This window comes from Macrotis lagotis, chromosome X (genome assembly GCF_037893015.1).
Source record: "Macrotis lagotis isolate mMagLag1 chromosome X, bilby.v1.9.chrom.fasta, whole genome shotgun sequence".
Classification (NCBI taxonomy): Eukaryota; Metazoa; Chordata; class Mammalia; order Peramelemorphia; family Peramelidae; genus Macrotis; species Macrotis lagotis.
This window is the reverse complement of record NC_133666.1, coordinates 231,231,982-231,258,785: the sequence shown is the minus strand read 5'-3', so window position 1 is coordinate 231,258,785 and position 26,804 is coordinate 231,231,982. Positions and strand designations below refer to the sequence as shown.

Below are 26,804 nucleotides of genomic sequence, written 5' to 3'. Positions count from 1 at the left end.
GTTAAGGTTGTTCATCTCACAATGTTTTGCTGATATGTATATTATTGTCTTGGTTCTATTCTCTTCACTCAGTATCAGATCCCATAAGTCATTCCATACTTCTCTAGAGTCCAAAGTTCCAAGGTTTTCAGATAATTTTCTCTGGTTTTCTTAGCATACCATCATATCATCTTCAAAGAGTGAAAGTTTTTTCTTCCTCATTGACAATTATGATTTCTTTAATTTCTTTTTTTCTCTTATTTCTGGTTAACTTTTCTAATACTATAGTGAAAACTAATGGTGATCATGGGCATCCTTGTATCATCTCTGGAAAAGCTCAGAGTTTATCCCTATTACATATAATATTTGTGGTGAGTTTAGATTGATACTACTTATTTCAAGGAAAATTCAATTTATTCACAAACTTTCTAGAATTTTAAAGAGGAATGGATGTTGTATTTTATAAAGGTTTTTTCAGTATCTATTGAGCTGTGCATATGATTTCTCTTGGGTTTTCCTATTGATATGTTCAATTAGGTTTAGTGTTTTCCTATTAAGTTGTTCCTGACTGGCAAGTATAAATATTACCTGGTCATGGTGTATTATCCTAGTAATAACTTGCTATAATTTCAGTGCTAATTTTTTTAAGACTTTTGTATCAATGTTCATTAGGGAGATTGGTCTTTAATTTTCTTTGTCTGTTTTGTTTCTTCCTGGTTCAGGTATTGGCACAATGTTAGTATCATAAAAGGAATTTGGCAGAATTCCTTCTTCTCCCATATTTTAAAATAATTTTTGCAGAATAAGAATTAATTGTTCCTTAAATGTTTGGTAGAATCCATGTGCATATCCATCTGGAACTGGAAAATTTTTCTTAGGGAGTTTATTGATGGTTTCTTCAATTTCTTTTTCCGAAATGGGATTATTTAAATGTTATCTCTTTGTCTGTTAATCTGGGCAGTTTGAATTTTTTAAATATTCATCCATTTCACTCAAGTTATCCAATTTATTGGCATACAGTTTGGCAAAGTAGCACCAAATTATCTCTTTAATTTCCTCCTCATGGGTAGTTAGTTCACACTTTTCATTTTTGATACTGGTAATTTGGTCATCCTCTTTCTTTTTTTTAATCAGATTAAACAAAGGTTTTTCTATTATGTTTTTCATTAAAACCAGCACTTAGGTTTATTTAGGAGACCAATGCTTTTCTTGCTTTCCATTTGATTAATCTCTCCCTTGATTTTCAGTATTTCTAATTTGGTATTTAAATGGGGTGGTTTAATTTATTATTATTTTCTAACATTTTAGTTGTTTACACACCTCAATGATCTTTTCTTTCTCTATTTTAATCATATAGATATTTAGAGATTTGAAGTTTCCCCTCAAAATTGCCTTGGATGCACCCCATAAATTTTGTTATGATGTCCTATTTTAATTTTTTTCTTACATCATCATTCTAGTATCTGCTTTCATTGTATATTACTGTTCATTTGATTCAAATTTATAATTAAGATTACTAATTCTGCATTTCCCTGCATGCTATCTCTTTCCTTTCCTCTTATTCCTCCTCACCAACATTTTATTCCCTTTCCCCTTTAACTTTTTCTTTTAGTTTTTGTGCAAGGCAAATGGGTTTAAGTGGCTTGTCCGAGGCCACACAGCTAGGTAATTATTAAATGTCTGAGGCCAGAATTGAACTCAACTACTCCTTACTCCAGGGCCGGTGCTCTTATCCACTGTGCCACCTAGCTGTATTCTCTTTAACTTTTATGAGAAGTTTTAAATTTTTGTCAATTTATTTTCATCCATATGCACATGTATATTTTTAAATTACAAAATTTCCTCCCACCCTCCGTTCCCACATCCATACCTTCCCTGATGAAGTCAGGTTAGCATTACAGATTGATATTTGGATAAACATATTTACAGATTAGTTATTTTTGGTATGAGGAATTAGGGTTAAGGGAAAAAAGATACATAAGAGATAATTTTTTTATAAAGTGTTCATAGATTCTGAAGGTTTGTATTTTTTGGTTTGTTTGTTCTTCTTCCTCTGGATGGGCATAAGTCCATAGCAAGTCCAATTCAGTTGTCCTGCCTTTCTGAACTGCAAAGAGGAACTTTTCTTTTTTTTATTAGATTTATTTTTCAAGGCAATGGGGTTAAGTGACTTGCCCAAGGCCACACAGCTAGGTAATTATTAAGTGTCTGAGGCCAGATTTGAACTTAGGTCCTCCTGACTCCAGGGCTGGTGCTCTATCCACTGTAAAACCTATCCACCCAGGAACTCTTTCCATTAATGTTGTTAATTTCACAATTTTGTGTTAATGAGTATGTTGTTGTCTTGGTTTGGCTCCCTTCATTCAGGATCAGATCCCATATGTCATTCCATGCTTCTCTAGAGTCCAACCATTTATGGTTTGTTATAGAACAATAACATTCCATAGTATTCATGAACCATAACTTGTTTACCCATCCCTCAATTGATAGGCATCTCCTCAGTTTCCAGTTCTTATCCACTACTAAAAGAGTTGCTTTGAATATTTTGGAAATAGTTGGACTTTTCCCTTTTTAAAAATTTTCTTCTGTATATAAAACTAGAATTGAATTACTAGGTTAAAAACTATGAACAGTTTTATTGTTCTTTGAGCATAGTTCCACATACCTCTCCAGAAATGTTGGATCCATTCACAACTCAACCTGCAATGCATCAGTGTCCCAAATCCTTCCCAACCTTGCCAAGATTGATCATTTTCCCTTTTTCTCATCTTGCCAATCTAATAGGTTTGAGATGATACCTCAATATTGTTTTACTTCACTTTTCTCTAATCAAAAAAGGATTTGCATCAATTTTTCCATATATATGTATATAGATCATTTATTTTAGAATTTTACAATTTTCCCCAATCTCACTTCCCTATCCCTATCCCCACAAAAAGGCAGTCTTATAGTCTTTACATTGTTTCCATGCTATGTACTTTGATCTAAATTGAATGTGTTCAGAGAAAAATCATATCCATAAGGAAAAAGATAAAATATAAGATATAGCAAAATTACATGAAAAGATAACCATTTTTATATATTAAAAATTGTCAGGGACCCAGCTCTGGACCTTGGCCACCTATGGGCTAGGAGATGCCTGGGGGGTGTGAACCTGCCCTCATGGACACTGGGAACGCCCAGTTAACAGGAATGGCTCTGTCCATGAGGGAGGTACAGGGGAGGAGCTCAGGACTATAAAAGGCACAAGGCTGGGGAAGATGGGACCCATTTTTTCGCTGCAATGTAAGCAATAAAGACCTGCTTGTTAGTCTGCAACCAGGTGCTCCGTCCAGTTATTGCCCTCAGTCCCCAAGTAGGGTCCGTGCATCTGAAGACCTATGGGTCCATGAAGTCCGAAGATGGGGGAAAGGTATGTATCCAGGTGAAGGCTCGGGATAGGTCCCCTAGAAAAAAATGATAGTCATTGTTATTTTTTCAAACTCTACAAATTCTCTCTCTGGATTAATCACCATTCAGCTTTCTCCAAAAGTTTTCTGACATTTTAGTTACGTCGTTAACTTCCTTCTTGCTTATTTTATGGTCAGATTTATCTAAATCTGAGAGTAGGAGGTTGAGGGTACCAATCAATAGTGTTTTGCTGGCTATGTCTCCCTGTAACTCATTCAACTTCTTCTCCTCTAAAATTTGGATTCTGTACCACTTGGTGCATATTTAGTATAGAAATTGCTTCATTGTCTATGGTACCTTTTAGGATGATGTAATTTACTTGCTTAACTCTTTTAACGAGATCTATTTTTGCAACTGCTTCGTCTGAAATAAGGATTGCTAGCCCTGCTTTTTTCACTTCAGCTGGAACAATATAGATATAGATATAGATATGGATATAGATATAGATATAGATATAGATATAGATATAGATATAGATATAGATATAGATATAGAGATAGAGATAGAGATAGAGATAGATAGATAGATAGATATAGATAGATAGATAGATAGGTATCTATCTATCTATCTATCTATATCTATATATATCTATATATCTATCTATATCTATATCTATATATATATATATATAGATATTGTTCCATCCATTCAGCTGTACTTTGTATGTATCTCTCTGCTTCAAATGAGTTTCTTGTATGCAGCATATTGTAGGATACAGGTGTATAATCCACTCTGCTATTCACTTACATTTTATGGAAGATTTCATCCCATTTACTTTCAAAGTTATAATTACTAACGCTTTATTGCCCTCCATGCTATCTTTTCTCTGTTTGTATTTTCCCCTTTTTTCCACATTATCCAAATTCTCCAGTATTTTGTTTCTGAATATCACCACCTTCCTCCCTTATATCCAACCAACCTCCCCTTTCTTTCCACTTTCTCTTTGCCTCTTCTTTCATCTGTTATTTCCACTTTTCCTCTCCCCTCCCTTTTCCTCCTTTTAATACTGAAAGGTAAGATAAGTTTCTCAACTTAAATGAGTATGTATATGTAAGGCCTAATTCAATGAAAGTAAGATTTAGGCAATTCTCACCTCCTTCTTTCTTCCTCTCTATTGCAATAGGTCCTTTGTACCTCTTTATGAAATATGATTCATGCTATTCAATCTCCTTCATCCTCCCATCACTTTATTGTTCACCCTTTTAAAGAAGATATTCCTTTAAAATCATTCTATCTGAGTCATAGATAAGTCTTGAGTGTCCATCACTTCTGCTTAAGTATATTCTCTCTAATAGAGTGACAATTTTCAATAGTTATGAGAATATTTCTCCCAGATGAGGATATAGCCAGTTTCATCTTATTGGATATTAGCGTTTTGTTTGTTTGCTTTTTACCTTTTGATGTGTCTCTTGAGTCTCTTGTTTGATGTCCAAATTTTCTATTTAGCTCTGGTCTTTTCATCAGGAAATCCTTAATCCTATTTCATTAAATGTCCATCATTTCCCCTTTAAGAGAATTTTCAGGTTTGCCAGATAGTGGATTCTATATTCCAAGCTCCCTTGCTTTTTGGAATATCTTATTCCAGACCCTTCAATCCCTTAATGCTGATGCAGCCAGATACTGTGTAATGTTTACTGTGGCTTGTTGGTATCTAAATTGTTTCTTTCTTGTTGCTTGCAGGATTTTCTCTTTTATCTTATAGTTCTAGAATTTGGCCACAATATTCCTTGTTGTTTTCAATTCGGAATCCTTTCCAGAGCGGATCTCTGTATTCTTTCAATAACTATTTTGCCCTCTGATTCCATGCTATCAAGGGAGTTTTCCATCACTAAATCCTGTAATATTAATTTAAGGCTTTTTTTCTCTTTAATGTTTTCAGGAGGTTTACTTAGGTTGTCTCTCCTGGTTCTATTCTCGACTTCAGTTGTTTTGCTGATAAGATATTTTTCATTTTCTTCAATTTTTTTGATTTTTTGTTTGGTTCAACAGATTCTCATGAACTCATTTGTTTCCACAGACTTTTATTTTTAGAGAAGAATTATCTTCATTTATCTTTTGCAACTCGTTTTCCAGTTGGTTAATTTTATTTTTCAAGGAGTTTTCCATTTGCCTAATTGTGGTTTTGAGAGAATTATTTTCTTTATGCAATAGCCCAATTGAGGATTTGAGAGAATTATTTCTATTTGTATTTGTCCAACTTTATTTCCAAAGGATTTGTTTTTCTTGGTGCCAGATGTTGATTTTTCTCTTGCAAGGTGTTAATTTTCATTTAAGTTTTTTTTTCCCCAGTTTTTCCAATTGAATTTGAAACACCTTCCTGATTTCTTCTGGAAAGTCTTTCTGGACTGGATACCAATTCATATTCTTCTCAGGATTTCTTGATCTCTCTGGGTTAGGATATATGCCTTCAGAATACTTTTCAGTGGACTTGCCTTTCCACTCATCTTTCTTCATTTTTTCTGAGATTTGCATTGGGGGAAGGACTGACTGACTCAGGTCTGGTTTTGAAAACCCTAGAGGTATTGCTCACTTGGTTTAGTAACTGCAAGTGCAATGGCCAGAAGGGAGTGCTAGTTGTTTTCTCTGGAGTGATTTGATTTGAGGCCCTTTCCCTAGGCCTTGAGGTGATGGGGGTGCACCTCTGGAAACTGTTATCCTTAACAATGTGGGTTGTGCCCTGGGACAAGGTATTTGAACTTCCTATTCAGCTGAGAGAGCTCTGTAGCCTACACCAGAGCATGGGGGTGGGGGTGGGGGGCTGTAAATGTGTCTTTTCTGAGAAGAGGGCTAAATGTATGGAAAGCAAATGTATGTCCAACTGCACTCTGCAATTCTCTGTGACAGAAATCTCCCTCCAGCCCCACTGGGAATCCCCAGACCTCCCATCCTCACAGCCAATGACACAGTGGCTTCCATTGGTCCTCAGACCTGCCACTCCCACAAGCAAAGCCTCTGTGGCTAAGGCTAGACCTCTAGCTTCAGCTTTCCACTGCCCCTGGGCTTGCTCTCTGTTCTCTGCTTCCTGTTCACCCACGGTCCCCTGAGATGGAAGTTGCTGGTAGATATTCTTCTCCTAGCTTCTCTTTCTGGGTTTTGTTGATCAAATTTCTGTTCAGAGGTTTCTTTCATATTATTTCTGAGGGGAAACCAGGAGATATTAACATAGTGCCTGTCTTCTCTCCATCATCTTGACTGGAAATACTCCTGGGTACCTTTTTATGCTGTATTGGTGTCTTGAATTTGCAGATCAAATTTTCTGTTCAGCTCTGGATTTTTCATAAGGAAAATTTGAATGTCCCCTATTTCATTCAATGCCCACATTTCCCCCTGAAAGATTATTTTCAGTTTCACTGGATAGTTCATTCTTGGTTGTAATCCAAACTTTTACCTTATTCTAAGCACTATGATCCTTTAATGTAGAAGCTGATAAGTATTGTTCTACTTTAATGATTGAATTTTTTCTTTCTTATTGCTTGCAACAATTTCTCGTTACATGGGATCTTTGAATTTTGGTTGTAATATTCCTGTTAGTTTCCATTTTATGATGTCTTTTATGAGGTGATAGGTAGATTCTTCCAATTTCTATTTTGACACTTAATTATAGAATATCAGGGTAGTTTTACTTGATAATGCCTTGTAAGAGGATGTCTATGCTCTTTATGATCATGCCTTTCAGATAGAACTAGCATTTTATAAACATCTCTCCTGGATCTATTTTTTTAGGTTTTTTGCAAGGTAAATGGGGTTAAGTGGCTTGCCCAAGGCCCCACAGCTAGGTAATTATTATTATGTGTCTGAGACTAGACTTGAACCCAGGTACTCCTGACTTCAAGGCTGGTGCTTTATCCAGTACGCAACCTAGCTGCCCCTGAATCTATTTTTTTTTTTTTGGTTTGTTGTCTTTCTAGTGAGAAATTTAACATTGTCTTCTATTATTTCATTCTTCTTATTTTGTTGTATTGTTTCTTGATTTCACAGAAAATCATCAGTTTCTTTTTCTTACTTCTAGATTTTAAGGAACCATTTTATTCAGTGAGTTTTTTTCCTTTCCTTTTCCATTTAGCTATTTCTGCATTTTAAGGCCTTCTTCTGCTCACTGGCATTTTGGACCACTTTTTCCATTAGACTTAGTTTAGTTATTAAGATGTCATTTTTTCAGTTTTTTTTGTGTATCCTTCAACAAGTTGTTGACTCAGTTTTCAGGATTTTCTTGCATAATTTTCATTTCTTTACCCAATTATTCCTCTACTTCTCTTAATCAAATTTTATATTTTTTGAGTTCTAAAGCCTCAAACTAATTCATACTGTTTTGGATGCTTTGACAGTAGTAGCTTTTATTTTGTTATCTTCTTTTGAATGTATGTTTTGACATTCCCTGTCATCATAGTAGCTTTCTATGGTCAGAAGTTTTTTTCCCCTTCTATTATTTGCTCATTTAGCTAAACTATGATTTGTTTCTAACTCTTTATTGAGGTAAAGATCTATTTCATAGTCAAAGCACCACTGTCCCAAGTTTTTTTAACTTTTTGTAACTCCTTTCTACAAGTTGTTTTTTTTTTTTTTATTTTTTCAATTGTTCCAAACATAATAACTAAGGAGAGGTTTTTATTTCTTTTCTGACCTGTGTTCTGACCTATGGGTGAATTTAAGTACTGCTTTCTTTCTTTTTATTTAAGAATGATTTTATTTATTTTGAGTTTTACAATTCTCCCCCATTCTTGCTTCCCTCTCCCCACCCCCCCCAAAGATGACATTCTCTTAGTCTTTACATTGGTTCCATGGCATACATTGATCTCAGTTGAATGTGCTGAGAGAGAAATCATATCCTTAAAGAAGAAAAATAAAGTATGACACAGGAAAATTGCTTAATAACATAATGATTTTATTTTCTAATTTGATGGTAATAGTCTTTGGTCTTTGTTCATAATTCTTTTGCTGGAAACAGATGGTATTTTCCATTGCAGATTGCCCAAAACTGTCCTTGGTTGTTGCCCTGCAGAGATGAGCAAGTCCATCAAGTTTGATCATCGCCCCCATGTTGCTGTTAGGGTGTACAATGTTCTTCTGGTTCTACTCATCTTGTTCAGCATCAGTTCATGCAAATCCTTTCAGGCTTCCCTGAATTCTAGGGTTCCATGACATACATATACCACAGTTTGTTATGCCATTCCCCAATTGAAGGACATTCACTTAATTTCCATTTTTTTTTAGCCAGAACAAACAGTGTTGCTATAAATATTTTTGTACAAGTGATGTTTTTACACTTTTTCATAATCTCATAATCTCTTCAGGAAAAGGGTATGTACATTTTGGTTCCCCTTTGAGCATAATACCAAATTGCTCTCCAGAAAGTTTGGATGAGTTCACAGCTCCAACAACAATGTATAAGTGTCCCAGATTCCCCACATCCCTTCAAACAGTGATCATTGTCATTTCTGGACATATTGTCCAGTCTGAAAGATGTGAGGTGTTATCACAGAGATGCTTTAATTTGCATTTCTCAAATAAGTAATGACTTGGAGCAATTATTCATATGACTATGGATCTCTTTGATTTCTTCATCTGTAAATTGCCTTTGCATAAACTGGGAAATGGCTTAATGTTTTGAAAATTAGACTCAGATATCTGTATATTTTAGAAATTTAGTCCTTTGTCAGAAATACTAGTTACAAAAACTATTTCCCAATTCACTACATTTCTTTTGATCTTGGCTACAGTGGCTTTTGTCCGTGCAAAAGGTTTTTAATTTAATATAATCAAAATTATCTAGTTTTTTTTTGATGTGTCTATTTTCATATTTATGAAGGAGTCTTAAAACTTGGGCATCTGTAAATAGCTCAACAGATGACCAGAAGCATGGGCCCTTCCTGGCCACTTCCTGGGTGCCCAGGCCCAGGCACTAACACTGCCCATGCCAGCTTTGCAAAACACATTTCTAATGTGTACATTTAGGGATCGGTCAAGCAAATAAATTGTGTTTTTTTTTTTGGGGGGGGGGGCTGTTCTGGTGGAGCCACAAGCAGAACCAAAGATGAAGCGGGTCAAATTGTTTCATAATTTCTTTTCTTTTTTTTTTTTTGTAAAACTTTACCATGTTGCTTTTGGATTTACAAATTAAAGGAGTTGCAGGTAGCTGGTCAGACTTGGCTTTCTTGGGCCCTTGGGAAGGGGAGTGCTGTCCACAGAAATCCTGCTTTTCCTCACTCTGGTTGACCAGGGTGGGCTCCAAGGCTGGGCCCACAAACTTCTGTCATCCTAGGCTTTAACTGTCCCAAGCCAGGCTTTGGGCACGGCCCTCTTCCAGGTGTGGGGTGGTACAAGGGACCCGGCACTACCTCCTGGGCACCTGGCAACTCAGGCAGGCAAGATGGGCTTAGCTGCTGCCCCAGGCTAGCTTCATCTTCTCGGTGTGGGCTTCGGAGATCTTGGAGAAGTGACTCTTGGCTATGGGCAGGGGCAGAGATTTGGAACTCAGATACAACTTATTGTGGCATTCTAACAACCAAGGCTCCAGGTCATAGGACTGCGGACCCCCTTTCAGCCCCATGTAGGCCATGACATAGCCCATCATGAAGGCATCAAAGCCAGCACGGTGCATCCCACCCCCCATCCCGGCCCCCTGAGGCCCCATGCTCGGCTCAGCTCCTCGCCTTGGCTCCAGGTCCTTGTCTGGCTCCGGGTCTGACTCCAGCTCCAGCTCCTGGTTTGGTTCTGGCTCTGGCTCCGGCTCCAGCTCCAGGTCCAGCTCTGGCTCCTCGCTGGAGCTCGGGGCTGGGCCAGACAAAGACACATCTTCAGGCTCGCTCTGACTGGGGTTGGACCCGTTAGCCGCTTCAGATAATTCTTTGCAGGTTTGTTTTTCTGGGGTCGGCCCATCCTCGGTCACAGTAGCAGACTGGCTCGGCTGTCCCTTCCACCGCTTTTTCCGCCGGCTTCCCCGCCGCTTCCTCCTGTCCTCCATGGCCTCCTCTGTGCTGATGATGAGGTCAATGTCGTGAGACCCAGAGCACTGCAGCCCCAGAGGACACCAGCCCTAGGCTGAGAAAGTGTCACAGATGTTGGAGGCGGAGCTGCGGGAGCTGGGCTGCTGGCGGGATTCGGCCAAGGGGCAGCTGCGGTAGTGGATCTGGGGGACCATGCTGGAGGGCAGAGCTCCAGGAGCATGTGGGGGGCGCCGGCGGCCGCCCGCTGCTTCTCATTCTCCCTCTCACACTTGCGGTAGGCATACTCCAGGTAGGAGGCCACGAAGCGGGCGTGGAACTTGGCCGCGTACTTGGTGTCATAGATCCCGGCCGGGAACATCTCGAAGAGGCCGGCGGTGAAGGGGACCAGCTTGTAGGGCAGGTGGGCGTAGAAGCTCTGATAGAGGAAGGCCAGGTCGATGAGCCCGTTGTGGAGCACCAGCGGCCGGCGGGCACGGATCAGCTCCAGGAACAGCAGCTGGATGCCCTGGCTGCTGCCGTCGTCGCCCCGGTCGTCGCCCTTGTGGTAAGGGATGCCCCGCGTGTACTGGCGGTTGAAGTGGAAGCCGTGCTGCACCAGGAACTGCACCGACTGCGGCTCGATCACGTACTCTTGCGTGCACAGCAGCGTCAGGTTGAACACTTGCACCAGGTAACTGTGCAGGGCCTCTTTCTGACGGCTTTTGGCAGGCCAGGCTCAGGAAGAGCACGGATCGCCTTCGGGCCGCGCGGGCCACGGCTTTACAGCGTTCTTCTATGGAGTGGTTCAGCAGGCTCCTCCTCACCCCCAGTCCGCTCAGCTCCGTGTCCACAGCCACAAAGCTGGCCGTCTTGATGGCCAGGAGCATGGAGGGCCACAGGTCCTTGAAGTTGTCCGCCTGCACGTCCACCTCCGGCACCCGCACAGGAGCCGCGTCCGGGCCGCCCTCTGGGGCCCATGCCCGGCCGCCCTGCCTCTCCCCAGCTCCCGGCCAGATCCTCCTCCCCTGAACCCGGCCCTGGGCCACCGCCAGCGGCAGGGCCGGGCAGCTCCGGGGCGCCGAGTGAATCTACTGAACGGCTCCTTCTCCGGCCCCGGGACCCCAGCCCCCGGCATGTTCTGCAGGCCTAGTTTTGTTTTGAATGATGTTCTCTATCTCTTCCTTGGTCACTTGGTCATAAACATAAACTATATCCCTTTCCATGAATCTGTCAGGTAAACCACTTCTTAATATTCTAGTTTGCTTATAATATTGTTTTTTTATGTCTAAATCCTGTATCCATTTGGATCTTATCTTGGTATAAGGTGTGAAGTGTTGTCCTAATCTAAGTTTCTTCCATTCTAACTTCCTATTTGTCCAACATCAAAGAGAGAGATTTTATCCCAATAGATAGACTCTTTGCGTTTGACAAACAGCGGTTTACTATAATCATTTCCAGTTATTGCACTTAGTCTATTCCACTGATGCACAACTCTATTTCTTAGTCAATACCAGACAGTATTGTGGACTGATGCTTTATAATATAAATTGAGATCTTTTAAGGCTAAGCTGTCTTCTTTTTGTATTTTATTTTCATTGAATCCCTGGAAATTCTTGGCTTCTTATTTCTCCATATAGATTTTCTTACAACTTTATCTCACTTATTAAAATGGTATATTGATTTGTAGGGAGCTAAACAAGTAGTTAGTTTTGGTAGTGATGGAGATGGAAGAAAAATTGGGAAAAGAAATGAGAGAGATGCAGGAAAAACATGAAAAAGAAGTCAGCAGTATAATCAAGGAGCTCCAAAAAATGCTGAAGAAAATGGCATGTTAAAACCAGTATAGGTCAAATGAATAAAACAGTTCAAAAAGTTGTTGAGGAGAAGAATGCTTTAAAAAGCAGAACTGGCCAGATGGAAAAAGAGATAAGAAAGCTCTCTGAGAAAAACAAATTCTTCAGACAAAGAATAGAGCTGAGGGAGATTAATGAATTTACCAGAAATCAGGACACAATACTTCAAAACCAAAAGAATGAAAAATTAGAAGAAAATGAGAAACATTTCATTGAAAAAACAACAGATATGTAAAACAGATTTAAGAAAGATAATTTAAAAATTATTGGAATATCTGAAAGTCATGATCAGGAAAAGAGCCTTGACATCATTTTTCAAAGAATTACTACAGGAAAATTGCACTGATATCCTGGAAGCAGAGGGCAAAATAGAAATGGAGAAAATCCACTGATCCCCTGAGAAAGAGACCCCCAAAAACAACCCCCAGGAATATTATAGCAAAGTTCAAAAACTCCCATGTCAAAGAGAAAATAATACAAGCAGGCAGGACACAATTCCAGTATCGTGGAGCTGTAGTTAAGATCATACAGGACGTAGCAACAACTACATTTTTAAAAGCTCATAGGGCTTGGAATATATTCCAGAAGGCAAAAGAGCTTAGAATGCAACTGAGAATCAGCTATGCAGCAAAACTGAATGTCCTCTTCCAGGCAAAAAGATGGACTTTCAGTGAACCAGGAGAATTTCAAATGTTCCTGTTGGAATGACCAGAGCTGAACAGAAGGTTTGATCTTCAAATACAGGACTCAGGTGAAGCATAGGGAGTGGAGGAGAATGGGAAAATATGAGGGACTTAATGATGATGAACTGCATGTATTCCTGCACAGAAAAATGACCCTGATAATACTCATATGAACCTTCTCATTCAATAGAGTAGGTAGAAGGAGCTTTTATAGATGAAGCACAGGAGAAAGCTGAATTTGAAGAAATAATGTGGTGTAAAAATGGAGTCAATAGATTAAAGGGAAATGTAATTGGAGAAAGAAAAAGGAGAGGAGGAATACACTAAAGTTGTTTCATATAATAAGATTTTTCTTTATTACAATGAGCTATTGCAATGATATAGAAGGGGGAAGGAAAGGGGGAATGAGGGAATCTTCACTCTCATCAGAGGTAGCAAGGAGTGGAAACAGCATACATACTCAATTGAGTATAGACATTGGGAGTAAGAAACAGAGAAAGGGGATAGCAGGAATGGGGAGGATATGAATGATGGATGACAGGAAGGACCATGGGGGGAAAGTGGTCAAATATAGCACATTTTCTTTTTTTTACTTCTTGCAAGGAGCTGGGATTGGATGGCCTGTCCAGGACCATAGGGCCAGGTGGATGCTGGGCCTGAGGGGTAATCTTGGCCCCAGGGCCAGGGATCTGTCTGCTGGACCACTCAGCTACCCTACAGCAGAGACAGAGTGAAAGGAGAGAGAAAATGTAGTACATGGTAGTGGAGAAGTACAAATGGAGGGAGTTGTGATCAGCAATGGCAACAGTGGAAAAATATGCAAGTAACTTTTATGATGGACTTATCATAAAGAATGTGATCCATCCACAACAGAGTTGGTGGTGTTGGAACACAGACTGAAGCATATTTTTTATTATTGCTTTTTTAGGGGGGGTGCAGGGCAAATGGGGCTGGGTGGTCTCCTTGGGGCTGCAAAGCTAGGTGATTATTTAATACCTGAGGATGGATTGGGACCTGGGTGCTCTTGCCTCCAGGGCTGGTGCTCTGCCTCCACCTAGCCACTATTATTATTATTATTATTATTATTATTATTATTATTATTATTATTATTATTATTATTATTGCTATTTTATTTTCTTCTTTTTTCTCTTTTTTTGTTTTTTGCAGCGCAGAGGGGTTGGGGTGGCTTGCATGGGGACACACAGCTGGGTGATTGCTGGATGTATGGGGCTGGATTTGGACATGGGTGCTCCTGTCTCCAGGGCCTGTGCTCCTTCCACTGTGCCACCTGGCCATACCTACAATTATTATTACTTTTTAAAATTTAATTTTAATTTTTTTCTTTCCCCTTTACTTTATTGCTCACACTAGTCTATATTTTTGGGGGAGTGGGTATTATGTTACTCTTAAACAAGAATATTTTAGTAATGTATAAAAAATGTTATTTGTACAAAATAAGAATAAATAAATAAATGAGAAAAAATAATTGTCATTTTTATTATATTAGCTTTACATATCCATAAACAGTTGATGTTTGCCCAGATATTTAAGTCTGATTTTATTTGTGTATGAAGAATTTTGTAATTGTTTTCAAAGAGTTTTTGAGTCTACCTTAGTAGGTAAGACTCCCAGGTATTTTATTTTGTGTGAGGTTACTTTGAATGGGATTTTCTCTTTCTAGCTCTTTCTGCTGTATCTTGATAATCATATATAGAAATGTTGAGGGTTTCTGAGGGTTTATTTTATATCCTGCTATTTTCCTAAAGTTGCTAATTATTTCTAGTAGATTTTTAGTTGACTTTTTGGGATTCTCTAGGTATACCATCATGTCATCTGCAAAGAGTGAGAGTTTTATCTCATCCTACTCTATTCTAATTCCTTCAAATTCTTTTTCTTCTCTTATTGCTGAGGCTAACATTTCTAATACAATACAGAATAATAACAGTGATAATGGGTATCCTTGTTTCACCCCTGAATTTATTGGGAATGGCTAAAGCCTATCTCCATTACATATGATGCTTGTTGATGGTTTCAGATAGACACTGCTAATTATTCTAAGGAACAAACCATTTATTCCTACACTCTCTAGTGTTTATCATAGGAATGGATGCTGTATTATGTCAAAAGCTTTTTCACCATATATTGATAGGATCATATGATTTCTCACAGGTATGTAATTGATATAATTAATTTACTTGACAGTTTTCCTAATATTGAATCTTCCCTGCATTACTGGGATAAATCGTACTTGATTATAATGTATTATCCTAATGATAACTTGTAATCATTTTGCTAAGATTTTATTTAAGAATTTTGCAACTATATTATTATTGTATTTATTTCTCTGTTATAACTCTTCCTGGTTTAGCTATCAGCATCATATTGGTGTCATAGAAAGAGAAAGGCAGAGTTCCTTCTTCACCTATTTTTCCAAAAAGTTTATATAGAATTGAGGGGCGGCTTGGTGGCATAGTGGATAAAGCACTGGCCCTGGAGTCAGGAGTACCTGCGTTCAATCCGGTCTCAGACACTTAATAATTACCTAGCTGTGTTGCCTTGGGCAAGCCACTTAACACCATTTGCCTTGAAAAAAACTAAAAAAAAAGTTTATATATAGAATTGAAACCAATTGTTAATTAAATGGATGTAATTCATTTGTGAATCAATCTGGCCCTGGAGATTTTTTCTTAGGGAGTTTAATAGTAACTTGTTGAATTTCTGTTTCTGAGATTGGGTTATTCAGGTTTTCAATTTCCTCTTCATTTAATCTAGAAAACTTTTATTTTTGAAATATTCATCCATTACACTTAGATTGTCAAATGTATTGGCATAGAGTTGGGCAAAATAATTCCAAATTATTACTTTAATTTCTTCCTCATTGGTGGTGAGTTCACCATTTCCATTTATGATACTAGCACTTTGGTTTTCTTCATTTTTTTAGTAAAATTGACCAGAGATTTATCAATTTTATTGCTTTTTTCATAAATCCAGCTCTTGATTTTATTTATTACTTCAATAGTTTTCTTACTTTCAATTTTATTAAGTTCTTGTTAATGTTTAGAATTTCTAATTGGGTATTTATTTCGGCCTCTTTAATTTTTTCTTTCTCCAATTTTTTTTAGTTGCATTTTTAGTTCATTGATTCCTTCTTTCTCTAATTTATTCATGTTAGCATTTAATTTCAAAATATATCCCTTGACAACTGCCTTGAATGTATCCCATAGGTTTTGGTATGTTGTATCATTATTGTCATTATCTTGGATGAAATAATTAATTTTTATATAATTTATCGCTTGATCCACTCATTCTTTAAAATGAGGTTATTTAGTTTCCAATTAGTTCTGGGTCTATATCTCCTTGGCCCAGTATTGCATATGATTTTTATAGCTTTATGATATGAGAAAAATATATTAACTATTTCTGCCTTTCTACAATTGATCATTAGGTTTTTATGTCCTAGGGCATGGTCAATTTTTGTGTAAGTGCCATGGACTGCAGAAAAAAAGTGTATTCCTTTCTATGCCCATTCAACTTCTTCCATAGTTCTATCATGTCTAGGTTTTCTAACAATCTATTTACCTCCTTAACTTCTTTCTTGTTTATTTTATCATTTGATTAATCTTAATCTGAGGGGGGGAGGTTGAGGTGTCTCACTAGTAGAGTTTTGCTTGTCTATTTCTTTCTGTAGCTCTTTCATCTTCTCCTCTAAGAATTTGGATACTGTCCCATTGGGTGCCTACATATTCAGTATTGAAATCACTTTATTATCTATGGTGCCTTTTAGGATGATATAGTTTCCTTCCTTATCTCTTTTAATGGTATCTATTTTTGCAGTTGCTTTGTCTCAGAAAAGGATTGCTGCCCCTGCTTTTTTCACTTCAGCTGAAGCAGAATATATATTTCCTCCAAACTTTTACCTTTATTCTATATGTATCACTCTGCTTCAAATGAGTTTCTTGAAAGCAGCATATTGTAGAATTCTGGTTTTTAATCCACTCTGCTATCTGATTCTCATTTAAGAGAGAGTTCATCACATCCACATTCAAAGTTATAATTGCTAACTCTATGCTCTCTTCCTTCAGTTTGTCTTTTCCCCATTTTTTCCTTTGATCCATATTCCCCAGTGTTTTCTTTCTAAATACCACCACTTTCAATGTTTGCCCTCTAAAATCTACCCTCTGTCATTTTTTCCCCTTTCCCTTAGACACAAATAAGTTTCTTAACTTGATTATTTGTGTCTAAGTTAACTTTTCAAGACTGAGGAGATGAAGATTCAGGTGGTTCTCACCTCCTCTTTCTTCCCCTCAATTACAATAGGTCTTTTGTATCTCTTGATGTACTGAGATTTACCCCAGTCTCCCTCCCACCTCCCTTTTCCTTATTGCCATGCTTTTTAAGGAGGTATTGTTTTTAAATTATTCTATCTTAGTCACAGAAAATAATGGTTGTCTATCACCCTGGCTATGTATATTATATCCAATAGAGTTAAAATTCTCAAGAATTTTGACAATCTTTCTCCCATTTGGGTATAATAGCAAGTATCATCTTATTGTCTAGCAGTTTTTTGTTTGTTTTATGCTTTTTCATGTTCCTCTTGAGTCTTCTGTTTGATATCCAAATTTTTAATTTAGCTCTTGTATTTTCATTATGAAATCTTGGAAGTCTCCCATTTCATTATTTATCTTTTTTCCCTGGAGGAGAAGGCTCAGCTTTGCTAGGTAGTGGATTCTTGACTGCATTCCAAGCTCCCTTGCTGTTTGGAATAACACATTCCAGGCCCTGCGTTCCCTTAAAGTTGCTGCAGCCAGGTACTACATAATCCTTACTGTGGCTCCTTGGTTTAATTATTTTTCTGGCTGCTTGAATGACTTTTTCTTTTATCTAATAATTCTGGAATTTGGCCACAACATTTCTTGGCATTTTTATTTTAGGATCTCTTTCTGGAGGGGATTAATATTTTCTTTTAATATCTATTTTTACCCTCTGTTTCCATTATATCTAGCCAATTTTCCATCACTAAATCCTGTAATATTAAGTCCTAGCTTTTTTCTCTTCAGTGTTTTCAGGAAGGCCTATAATTCTCAGATTCTCCCTTCCTGACCTGTTCTTGAGGTCAATAGCTTTGCTGATGAGGTATTTTACCTTTTTTTCTGTGTTTTCTATCTTTTGTTTTGTTTAACACATTCTTGTTGTCTCATGAAATCTTCAGTTTCTGCTGATTCCATTCTTTCTTTAGAGAAAAAGATTTTTCTTTTTTATCTTTGCATTTCCTTTTCCAGTTAGTTCATTCTATTTTCATAGTTTTTTTTTTTTTTTTTCACAAGGCAAACAGAGGTAATTGGCTTGCCCAAGTCCACACAGCTAGGTTATTAAGTGTCTGAGACCGGATTTGAACCTAGGTACTCCTGACTCCAGGGCTGGTGCTTTATCCCCTATGCCAAGTTCATTCTATTTTCAAAGGAGTTTTCTATTTTTCCAAATGTAGTTTTGAAAGAATCATTTCCTTTTTGCATTTGCCCAGTTGAAGATTTGAGAGTTATTCTCATTTTGTATTTGTCAATTATATTTTCCAAGGATTTGTTTTCTTGATGCATATTATTTTTCTCTTGCAACATGTTAATTTTCTCTTGAGTTCTTTTTCCCAATGTTTCCAATTGATTTTTAAACTCCTTCCTGATTTTTCTAGGAAGTCGTTCTGGAATGGAGACCAATTCATATTATCGTCAGCAGTACTAGGTTTCTCTGGGTTAGAGTCTGTAACTTTTAAGTGTTTCTCCATGGGCCCCCCTTTTCTCTGGACTTTTTTTCATCTTGTGTTGGGTGGTGGGGAGTTGGGTCTCAGAGGTTTGCTTCTGAAGATCCTAGAAGCTTTGTTCACTTGGCTTAGTAATTCCAGGGGCCAGCCAGTACGGGGTGCTGGTTGCCTTTTCTGTAGTGAGGTTTTCAGCAGCAGGATCTGAGTTGACCTTGAACACTGGGCTGGGTCCTGGGGAAAGGAGTTAATCTCTTTCTGTTGAGTGAAATTTGTTGTCCTGAGTGGGTGGGTGGGGGGTTGTTGTTTATTGTTTCTTTGGGCAAAAGGTTCTTCTGAAAGTATGGAGCTCAGGTCCACAGCCAAGCTGGCTGTTCTCCATATGTGCTCTGAGACTCTGTGTTGGAACTCACCCTCCCATTGATCCTCCACTCACCCTCCCAAAAAAAACTTGGCAGTGAAAGTTGGATCTTGAACCCACCACCCACCAAAGTCTCTATGGCTGAAGCTGGCCCTCTGGCTTCTTCCAGTTGCCATCCCCACACTGATCATCTGCTCTCATCTCCTGGTTCACCCAAGGTCCCCTTTGACAGACCTTTGTAGGTATTCTCCTAGCTTTTCTTTCTGGGTTTTGTTAATAAAATTTCTGTTAAGAAGTTTCTCTCATGTTATTTCTGAGGGGAAAGAGAGAACACCTATCACAGTGTCTGTCCTCTCTGCACCATCTTGACTAGAAGTCTCTAAGTAGACCGTTCTTTAACTGGAATTGCGGCAGTTAAAGAAGCTCTATTTTACTATTATTCCTTATCTTTCTGGGACTGTGACCCAGATCCCACGCATGGCAAAGCTACAGAATTCTGCCTCAAAGACAGCAAGAAGACCTCTCTAATCTTCTTCTGACCTATTTCACCTGTGGGCCAGGAACTACCACAGCTTCTGACTCAGTGGACCTCAAGGATTTATCCTGTCCTCTTAACCTGGGTCTGCTAAGGTCTGTGCTGGAATGTGCTCTACTCTTATGCTGCTGGACAGATTTTTTTCCTGCTGTCTTTTACAAACTGTCCTTGGAAGTCCCTTGGCTTGGAGTTCTGAAAATTTCCCTTTCTGCCACTGACCCAATTGCCCCACTGTTTGTTCCTGGATTGCTGTAGCCTTGCTGCACTCTGCTCCTCTCTCACCATGGTGCAAGAGAATTTTCCTGCCAATCTTCCAATTTTTTTGGACTGAAAAATTGTAATACTCTATTTTTATTTGTTTGTTCTGTTTTTTTTTTTTATTTTTGTGGGTTCTGCCATTCCAGATTTTTTAAGAATCATTACTTAATGACATTTGGAGAGTTTGGGGGGGCAGAGCTTAGGTGAGTCCCTGCCTTTACTCTGTCATCTTGGCTCAATCCTTCCCTCTCATATAAAATTTAATATTTACTTATGACTACAATGTAATCCATATTACCAATGATCATATTAATATATTGTAATACTGCAATAATAATGTATTATAATAATAAAATGAGTATATTGCATTTTTCAATGAAAATAAGACCAAACAATTTTAAAAATGAACACTAAATCTATCCCTGACCTGAATATTAAATTTTCACTATAAAAAGAAAAAAATTAATAACAATGTAATTATCTGTTGCAAAAATGATCAGTCATCTAATATTTTAAAATAAAGATTCTAGTTTCTAAATGAATATCTTTTGAAAAAACAAACAAATAAAAAATATCCTGGTGGTTTGTGAGACTGCATTATATTAACTATATGAAAAGGTTGATCCATGTTAATTAAGCGTATAGTTGGTCTGTAGTGTTGCAGTTTTGGCATATATGCTCACCCATTCCTTTATTCTCCAGCTATGTGCGAGAAGTATAAAAGGGCTTTGAGGGCCACATTCGACCTGTGGCTCAAGGATAGGACAAACCTGACCAAGCTAAGAAGAACGAGGTGTTAATGAGTGCAAATAGGGGTGGCTAGGTGGTGCAGTGGATAGAGCACTGGTCCTGGAGCCAGGAGTACCTGAGTTCAAAGCCAGCTTCAGACATTTAATAATTACCTAGCTGTGTGTCCTTGGGCAAGGCACTTAACCCCATTTTCCTTGGAAAAACCTAAAAAAAATGAGAGCAAATATTAAGTACTAAGTGATTCTAACAATAAAAGTCCTTGAAGGATGATGCTGTGTTCTGCCCTTTACAAACAAAACAAAATGTAAAACCTCTAAGTACTTACTGAAAGCCTATCACAAAGTGTGTACTTAATAAATGTTTGTTGATGGATTGATTATATTGCCTTACTTTGTTCCTTATAAGATACAAAATATAGGGAATAATAGATTGAGTAAAATCCTGGACAAGTTGGAAAAAGGACACGATCTCAGTTGTGATGTTTAGCATTAGGAAGGTAATTTTTTTCTCCACAAAAATGTTTTATGAAGCATTTAAGTTTATAATCTGAGATTTACCCAAGATGAAAATAGCATGTAGAAAAGTCTATTGACAATTTGATAATTAATTCACTAAAGATCAAATGATAACTGAAAGATTCAAAATCCACTGAATTTATAAAACCATAAAATTGTGATCAAATTGACACATTTCTTTACTTTCTACCACAATATTTGTGAGTCTGTTATCTAGATCTGAGGCCAAATTCAGATGCTATTTCTTATTATCTCTATGATCTGTTTGCTTCAGTTTCCTCAACTGCAAAATGCAAATAACAATAACACCTATCTTCTAGGATTAATGTGAAAATCAAATGAGATACTTGCAGATATAGCACAGAGCTTAGTACAAAGTAACAATTAATAAATATTTGTTGATTAAATCAATTATCATGGATATGATAAAGCAAAGTTGCCTATGATTGAGGAGAACATCATTTAAAATTTATGTGGCCCTGACTAAGGAAGAGAATGCCAAAGCAGTCAGTGAATCCCTTTAGCTACATCAAACAGGAGACTAATTTTTTGGAGGAAATTCAGAATGAATTAATCAGTTGCCATTTTGACTGACTTACAAAATCTAGTTAAAGTGGTTGAATCTAGAGAAGCAACTTGACCTATCAATATACTGTTATAAAAAGATGCAAAGATTTGTCTTGTGAAATTTCAGAAATACAAAGCTTATGTAGTTTGTGAAAGTCCCTGTGACTTCCTCCTTTGACAAACAAAAATAATCTTTCACCTTAAACGTTATGTCTTTTATACCTAATTTCTATTTCTAAATAACAGAAAATTGTTTTACTTTTAAGAAAAAACATAGATATTTAAGAATATGTAATTGAATCTATGCTTTCTTATATATTCAAAAGCATTTTTTTTGTTTAATAATTTCTCCAGGACTGTCTGAAATCTTCCTTCCTAAGATTGTATCTTTATGTACATATAAATCAGCCATTTCTTTTGTAGTCAATCAGGGTTTATCACTGGGTGATACATAGGAATTGGCTATTGTTATTTCTGAAAAAAGAAACCAATCTTAAAAAAATTGATTTTCTCTCATATACATGAATAAGACCAGGAATTTAAGATAGAATATATTTTGCTATAACTCACTGTAGAAATATTATTTTCCCAAAGAAAATACAGTCTAAGATTAGTTTTGGATTATACAGGCCCATCATATGACTAAAGACTACAGAATTTCATTACTTTTTTTTGGACAGCCTATGGCTTTCTGGAGTGATCTTAAATCTAGTTGTTCTCAAACATTAGAGGATATTTAATAGGAAAGGCAATGGCCAAAATCTATTCTTCTTAATCTCAATTCTATCAAACCTATGTTAAAAAAGGCTGGGGGATAGAGTGACCAGTTACATGTAGTTCCTGAATCAAATGATTATTTACTACCCAGGGAAAGATAAATGATAAAGGGCATTCAGTAGCACATGGCACTCATTAAGAAAAAATGCAGAAACAGAAAATTAGTCTAATTGAGGAAATATGAGTTACTCTAATTATTAGAGTAAAAGCAAATCTTCAAGGACAGAGGACAGCAATTGCTTGTTAAATGTTCATCAGACCATATGCTCAGGTCCCATAAGAAACTAAAGTAATCCCAGAAATCAACAAAATGTTTTTGCTTTTGTTTTGCTTTGTTTTGTTTTATTTTTAAGAATGTTTCTGAGGAAACTCTTTGGGACTCACTTCATGCAGATTCTGGGTTGTCTTCACTTGACAGAAGGAGAGACAGATGAGGAAAACAGGTGCTGTTGCTAAATGGGATGTAGGCCCAGTGGAACGGTTTGTAGGCCAAATGAGTTTTGAAAACCTTTTGGAAGGATGGTAATTAATATCACTTTATTTGTTCAGAGCACAGAAGACAAGTATAAAAGATTTGAATTACTTTTGATAATTAGCATCTGGAATAGTAGAATTAGATGAGTACATTAACTGTTAAGCCTAGGACTGATTCTGTGTTCATCAGTCAGAGAACCTTTCTCAGTGCTATTATATTGCTTGCTTATCAGTGGTTAAACTCTGGTGCAGTTATACACTGTTTACTGTTGAAAGATTTAGCCCTTTCCCATCTGTTTCTATTACTCTATGATTACTACATTAGAGAGCTCAAGCATTCCAACATTTTTCAACTACTTCATCTATGTAGGAGGAAAGAGGGCATAAATGAAAAAAGAACAGCTGTGACAGGTTGAATTTTTAATTCTTAGTACCCCTGAAACTGGGCAAATAATTTTACCATACTAAATATCAGATTCCACATCTATAAAAATCTGTATAATAACACCTAAATTTGAAAGAAATAATGATATAGTGGAGAGAGAACCTGGATCAGAGTTAGGGATGCATAGGTTCCAGTACTACTTGTGACACATACACCCAAGTGTCTGTATTAAATTGGATAGATCACTTTATCAATATTTAAGGTAACAATATGAGACTAAGTTACAGAGCAGGTGTTGATGTATAATACTAGAGGATTTTTCACACCCTCAAATTATCTATACCAATGAAATCACAGGTCCAATTTCTATACCTAATTTCTGTACTACATAACTTACTGGGTTGTTGAGTAAAAGAGTATGATGACACCATACCTGACCACTCCTTTTCCCACACCTTTCTTTTCTTTACAATTTTGACCTTTTGTTTTACTAGTCCTCTTATAGTCGTTGCTTCACCCTTGACTACCATATCCTTCATACTTTCACAATTCTCTGTCAATTTTCAACTGGTTTATCCTCCTTACTTTCTTATCCTCCTGGAGATGCATTGGCCCAGTGATCATTCATGCTATCATATCTCAATGGTAGTTTGGTATGGCACTGAATAAGTAAATTTCATTTGGGTAGAACTGTCATTTTTATAATATGAGCTTAAAATACCCATGAGCCTTTGACATTTTTCCAATTATTTAGACCTGACTTTATTTGGGTGAGGAGAGCTTTATAATTGTGTTCATACAGTTTCTGGGTTTGACTTGGGTAGTAGAATCCCAAGTATTTAATGTTATCTATAGTTATTTAAAATGGAATTTCTCTTTCTATCTCTTGCTCTTGGGCTTTGTTGTTCATATAAAGAAATGCTGATGATTTATGTGACCTTGTTTTATACTGAGCTAGTTTGCTGAATTTGTTAATTGTTTCAGGGAGTTTTTAAGATGATTTTCTTGGGTTCTCTAAGTATACCATCATATTTGCAAAGAGGGAAAGTTTTACTTACTCAGTTCCAATTCCTATTCCTTCAATTTCTTTTTCTTTTTTATTGCTATGGCTAGTATTTATAATAATATATTCAATAGTAATGATGATAATGAGCATCCTTGTATCCTCCCTGGAAAATTCAGAGTTTATTCCCATTACATATAATATTTGTGTTGATTTTAGATAGATACTATTTATTATTTTAAGGAAAAACCCATTTATTCCTAAACTTTCTACAATTTTGAAAAGAATGGATGTTGAATTTCATCAAAGGCTTTTTCAGCATCTATAGAGATAATCATAAGATTTCTATTGATTTTGTTTTTAATATGTGTAATAATGTTGAGAATTTTCCAAAATTTTAATCATCCCTGCCTATCTTATATAAATTACATCTGATCATTATATAGCATTCTAGTAATAACATGCTATAGTCTCATTTCTAAAATTTTATTTATTATTTTGGCATCAATATTAATTAGGGAGATTGATCTATAATTTTCTTTGTCTGCTGTGGATCTTCTTGGTTTAGCTATCAGTATCATGTTGAAGTCATAAAATGAGTTTGACAGAATTCCTTGATCTCCTATTTTTAAATATAGTTTATGGAGAATAGAAATTGTTCCTTAAATTATACCTTAAATGTTTGGTAAAGTCACTTGTAAATCCACCTAGACCAGGATACTTTTTCTTAGGGTGTTTTTTGATGATTAATCCAATTTCTTTTTCTGATTTGGGATTATTTAAGTAATTTATTTCCTCCTCTGTTAATCTGAGCAGTTTGAATTTTCTGTATATATTCATTCATTTCACTCAGGTTATGCAATTTGCTGGCATACAGTTCAGAAAAATAGCCACAAAATATCTCTTTAATTTTTTTCATCATTGATGATTAGTTCATGCTTTTCATTTTTGACACTGGTAGCTTGGTTATCTTCTTTTTTTAGCAGATCAACCAGAGCTTTGTCTATTATATTGGCTTTTTCCTAAAACCAAATCTTAGTTTTATTTAAGAGATCAATGGTTTTCTCAGGTTCAGTTTTATTAACCTCTCCCTTAGTTTTCAGTATTTCTAATTTGATATCCAATTGGAGATCTTTAATTTGTTTCTTTTTCCTAGCTTTTTAGTTGTATACCCAATTCATTGATCTCCCCTTTCTCTACTTTATTCATATAGGGAGTTAGAGATATGAATTTTACCCTCAAAAGTGCCTTTGCTGCATCCCATTAATTTTGCTATGATGTCCCATTATTATAATTTTCTTGGATATAATTATTGATTATTAGTATTTTTTGTTTATTGATCCACCCATTATTAAAGTTAAAGTCATTTGGTTTTCAATCAGTACTTGCTTTATCTTTCCATGACCCTTTATTACATGTAATTTTTGCAATAAAATGTCTCATGAAGTGTGTATTTATTATTTCTGGCTTTCTGCATTTGATTATAAAGTTTTTGTTTTCTAGTCATGGTCATTTTTGTATAAGTGCCATGTACTGTTGAGACAAAGGTATATTCTTTTCTATCCCCATTAAGTTTTCTTCAGAGGTCTAAATTTTCTAAGATTTCATTCACTTACTTAACTTTCTCCTGTTTTGTTGTTAGATTTATCTGGTACTGAGAGAGGGAGATTGAGGTCTCCCACTATTAAGTTTTCATGTCTGTGTCTCCTTGCAATTCATCCAACTTGTCCTCTAGAAATTTGGATGCTCTACAACTAGGTGCATACATATTTAGTAATGATATAGCTTCTTTACCAATGGTGTCTTTTAAAAATATGTGGTTTCTGTCCTTATCCCTTTTAATGAGATTGTTATTGCTTTTACTTTATCTGAGATTTGGATCACTACCCTTGAATTTTTTTTTACTTAAACTGAGGCATAATACATTTTTCTCCAACCATTTACCTTTAGTCTGTTATTCTTTCTATTTCAAATTTTCTTTTTAAACAAACTATTGTACGATTATGGTATTTAATCCATTCTGCTTTCAGTATATTCACACTTACAGTTAAGATTAATAATTCTGTATTTCCCTTCTTGTTATCTTTCTTCATTTATACTTTTTTCCTTTTCTCTTATTCCTCATCACCAAAATTTTACTACCTTTCCCCTTTGACTTTCTTTTAAAAATTTAACTTTCAGTGTATTGTCCATTCTTTCACCTTCCCTTTTATCAGTCCCTTCTTTTCTTATCTTTCCCTTTCCCAGTCCTCTCCCCACTTTCTCCTTGTAGATAAGGTTAGATTTTTAAACCCAACTGGAAATGTGTCTTCTTCCCTCTCTAGGCAAAATCTGTTGAATAGAATTTACTCACCATTCATATGATCACTTCTTTCCCTCTAAAATTATAAATCTTTGTGCCTCTTCCCTTGGTGTTTTTTATTTTTCCAATCAGATATCATCAATCCTAGTTTGATCTTTTGATTGCTTGATAAGCTCATATTGTCATCAAGGTAACATCACAAATTGTTTGATTGCTTGATAAGCTGCACTGACTCAA

The 26,804-nt window shown here is 36.6% G+C and overlaps 1 protein-coding gene across 1 annotated transcript in view; it reads right to left on the bottom strand.

Moving 5' to 3' along the window:
* Nucleotides 1–9,802: 9,802 nt before the first annotated feature.
* LOC141498980 (target of EGR1 protein 1-like) overlaps nt 9,803–26,804 on the bottom strand; it is a 68,069-nt gene continuing 51,067 nt past the window's right edge. Inside the window, 3 exon segments of the mRNA XM_074201978.1 lie at nt 9,803–10,575; nt 10,578–11,077; nt 11,079–11,420. Coding sequence (XP_074058079.1) covers nt 9,803–10,575; nt 10,578–11,077; nt 11,079–11,420 — 1,615 coding nt within the window.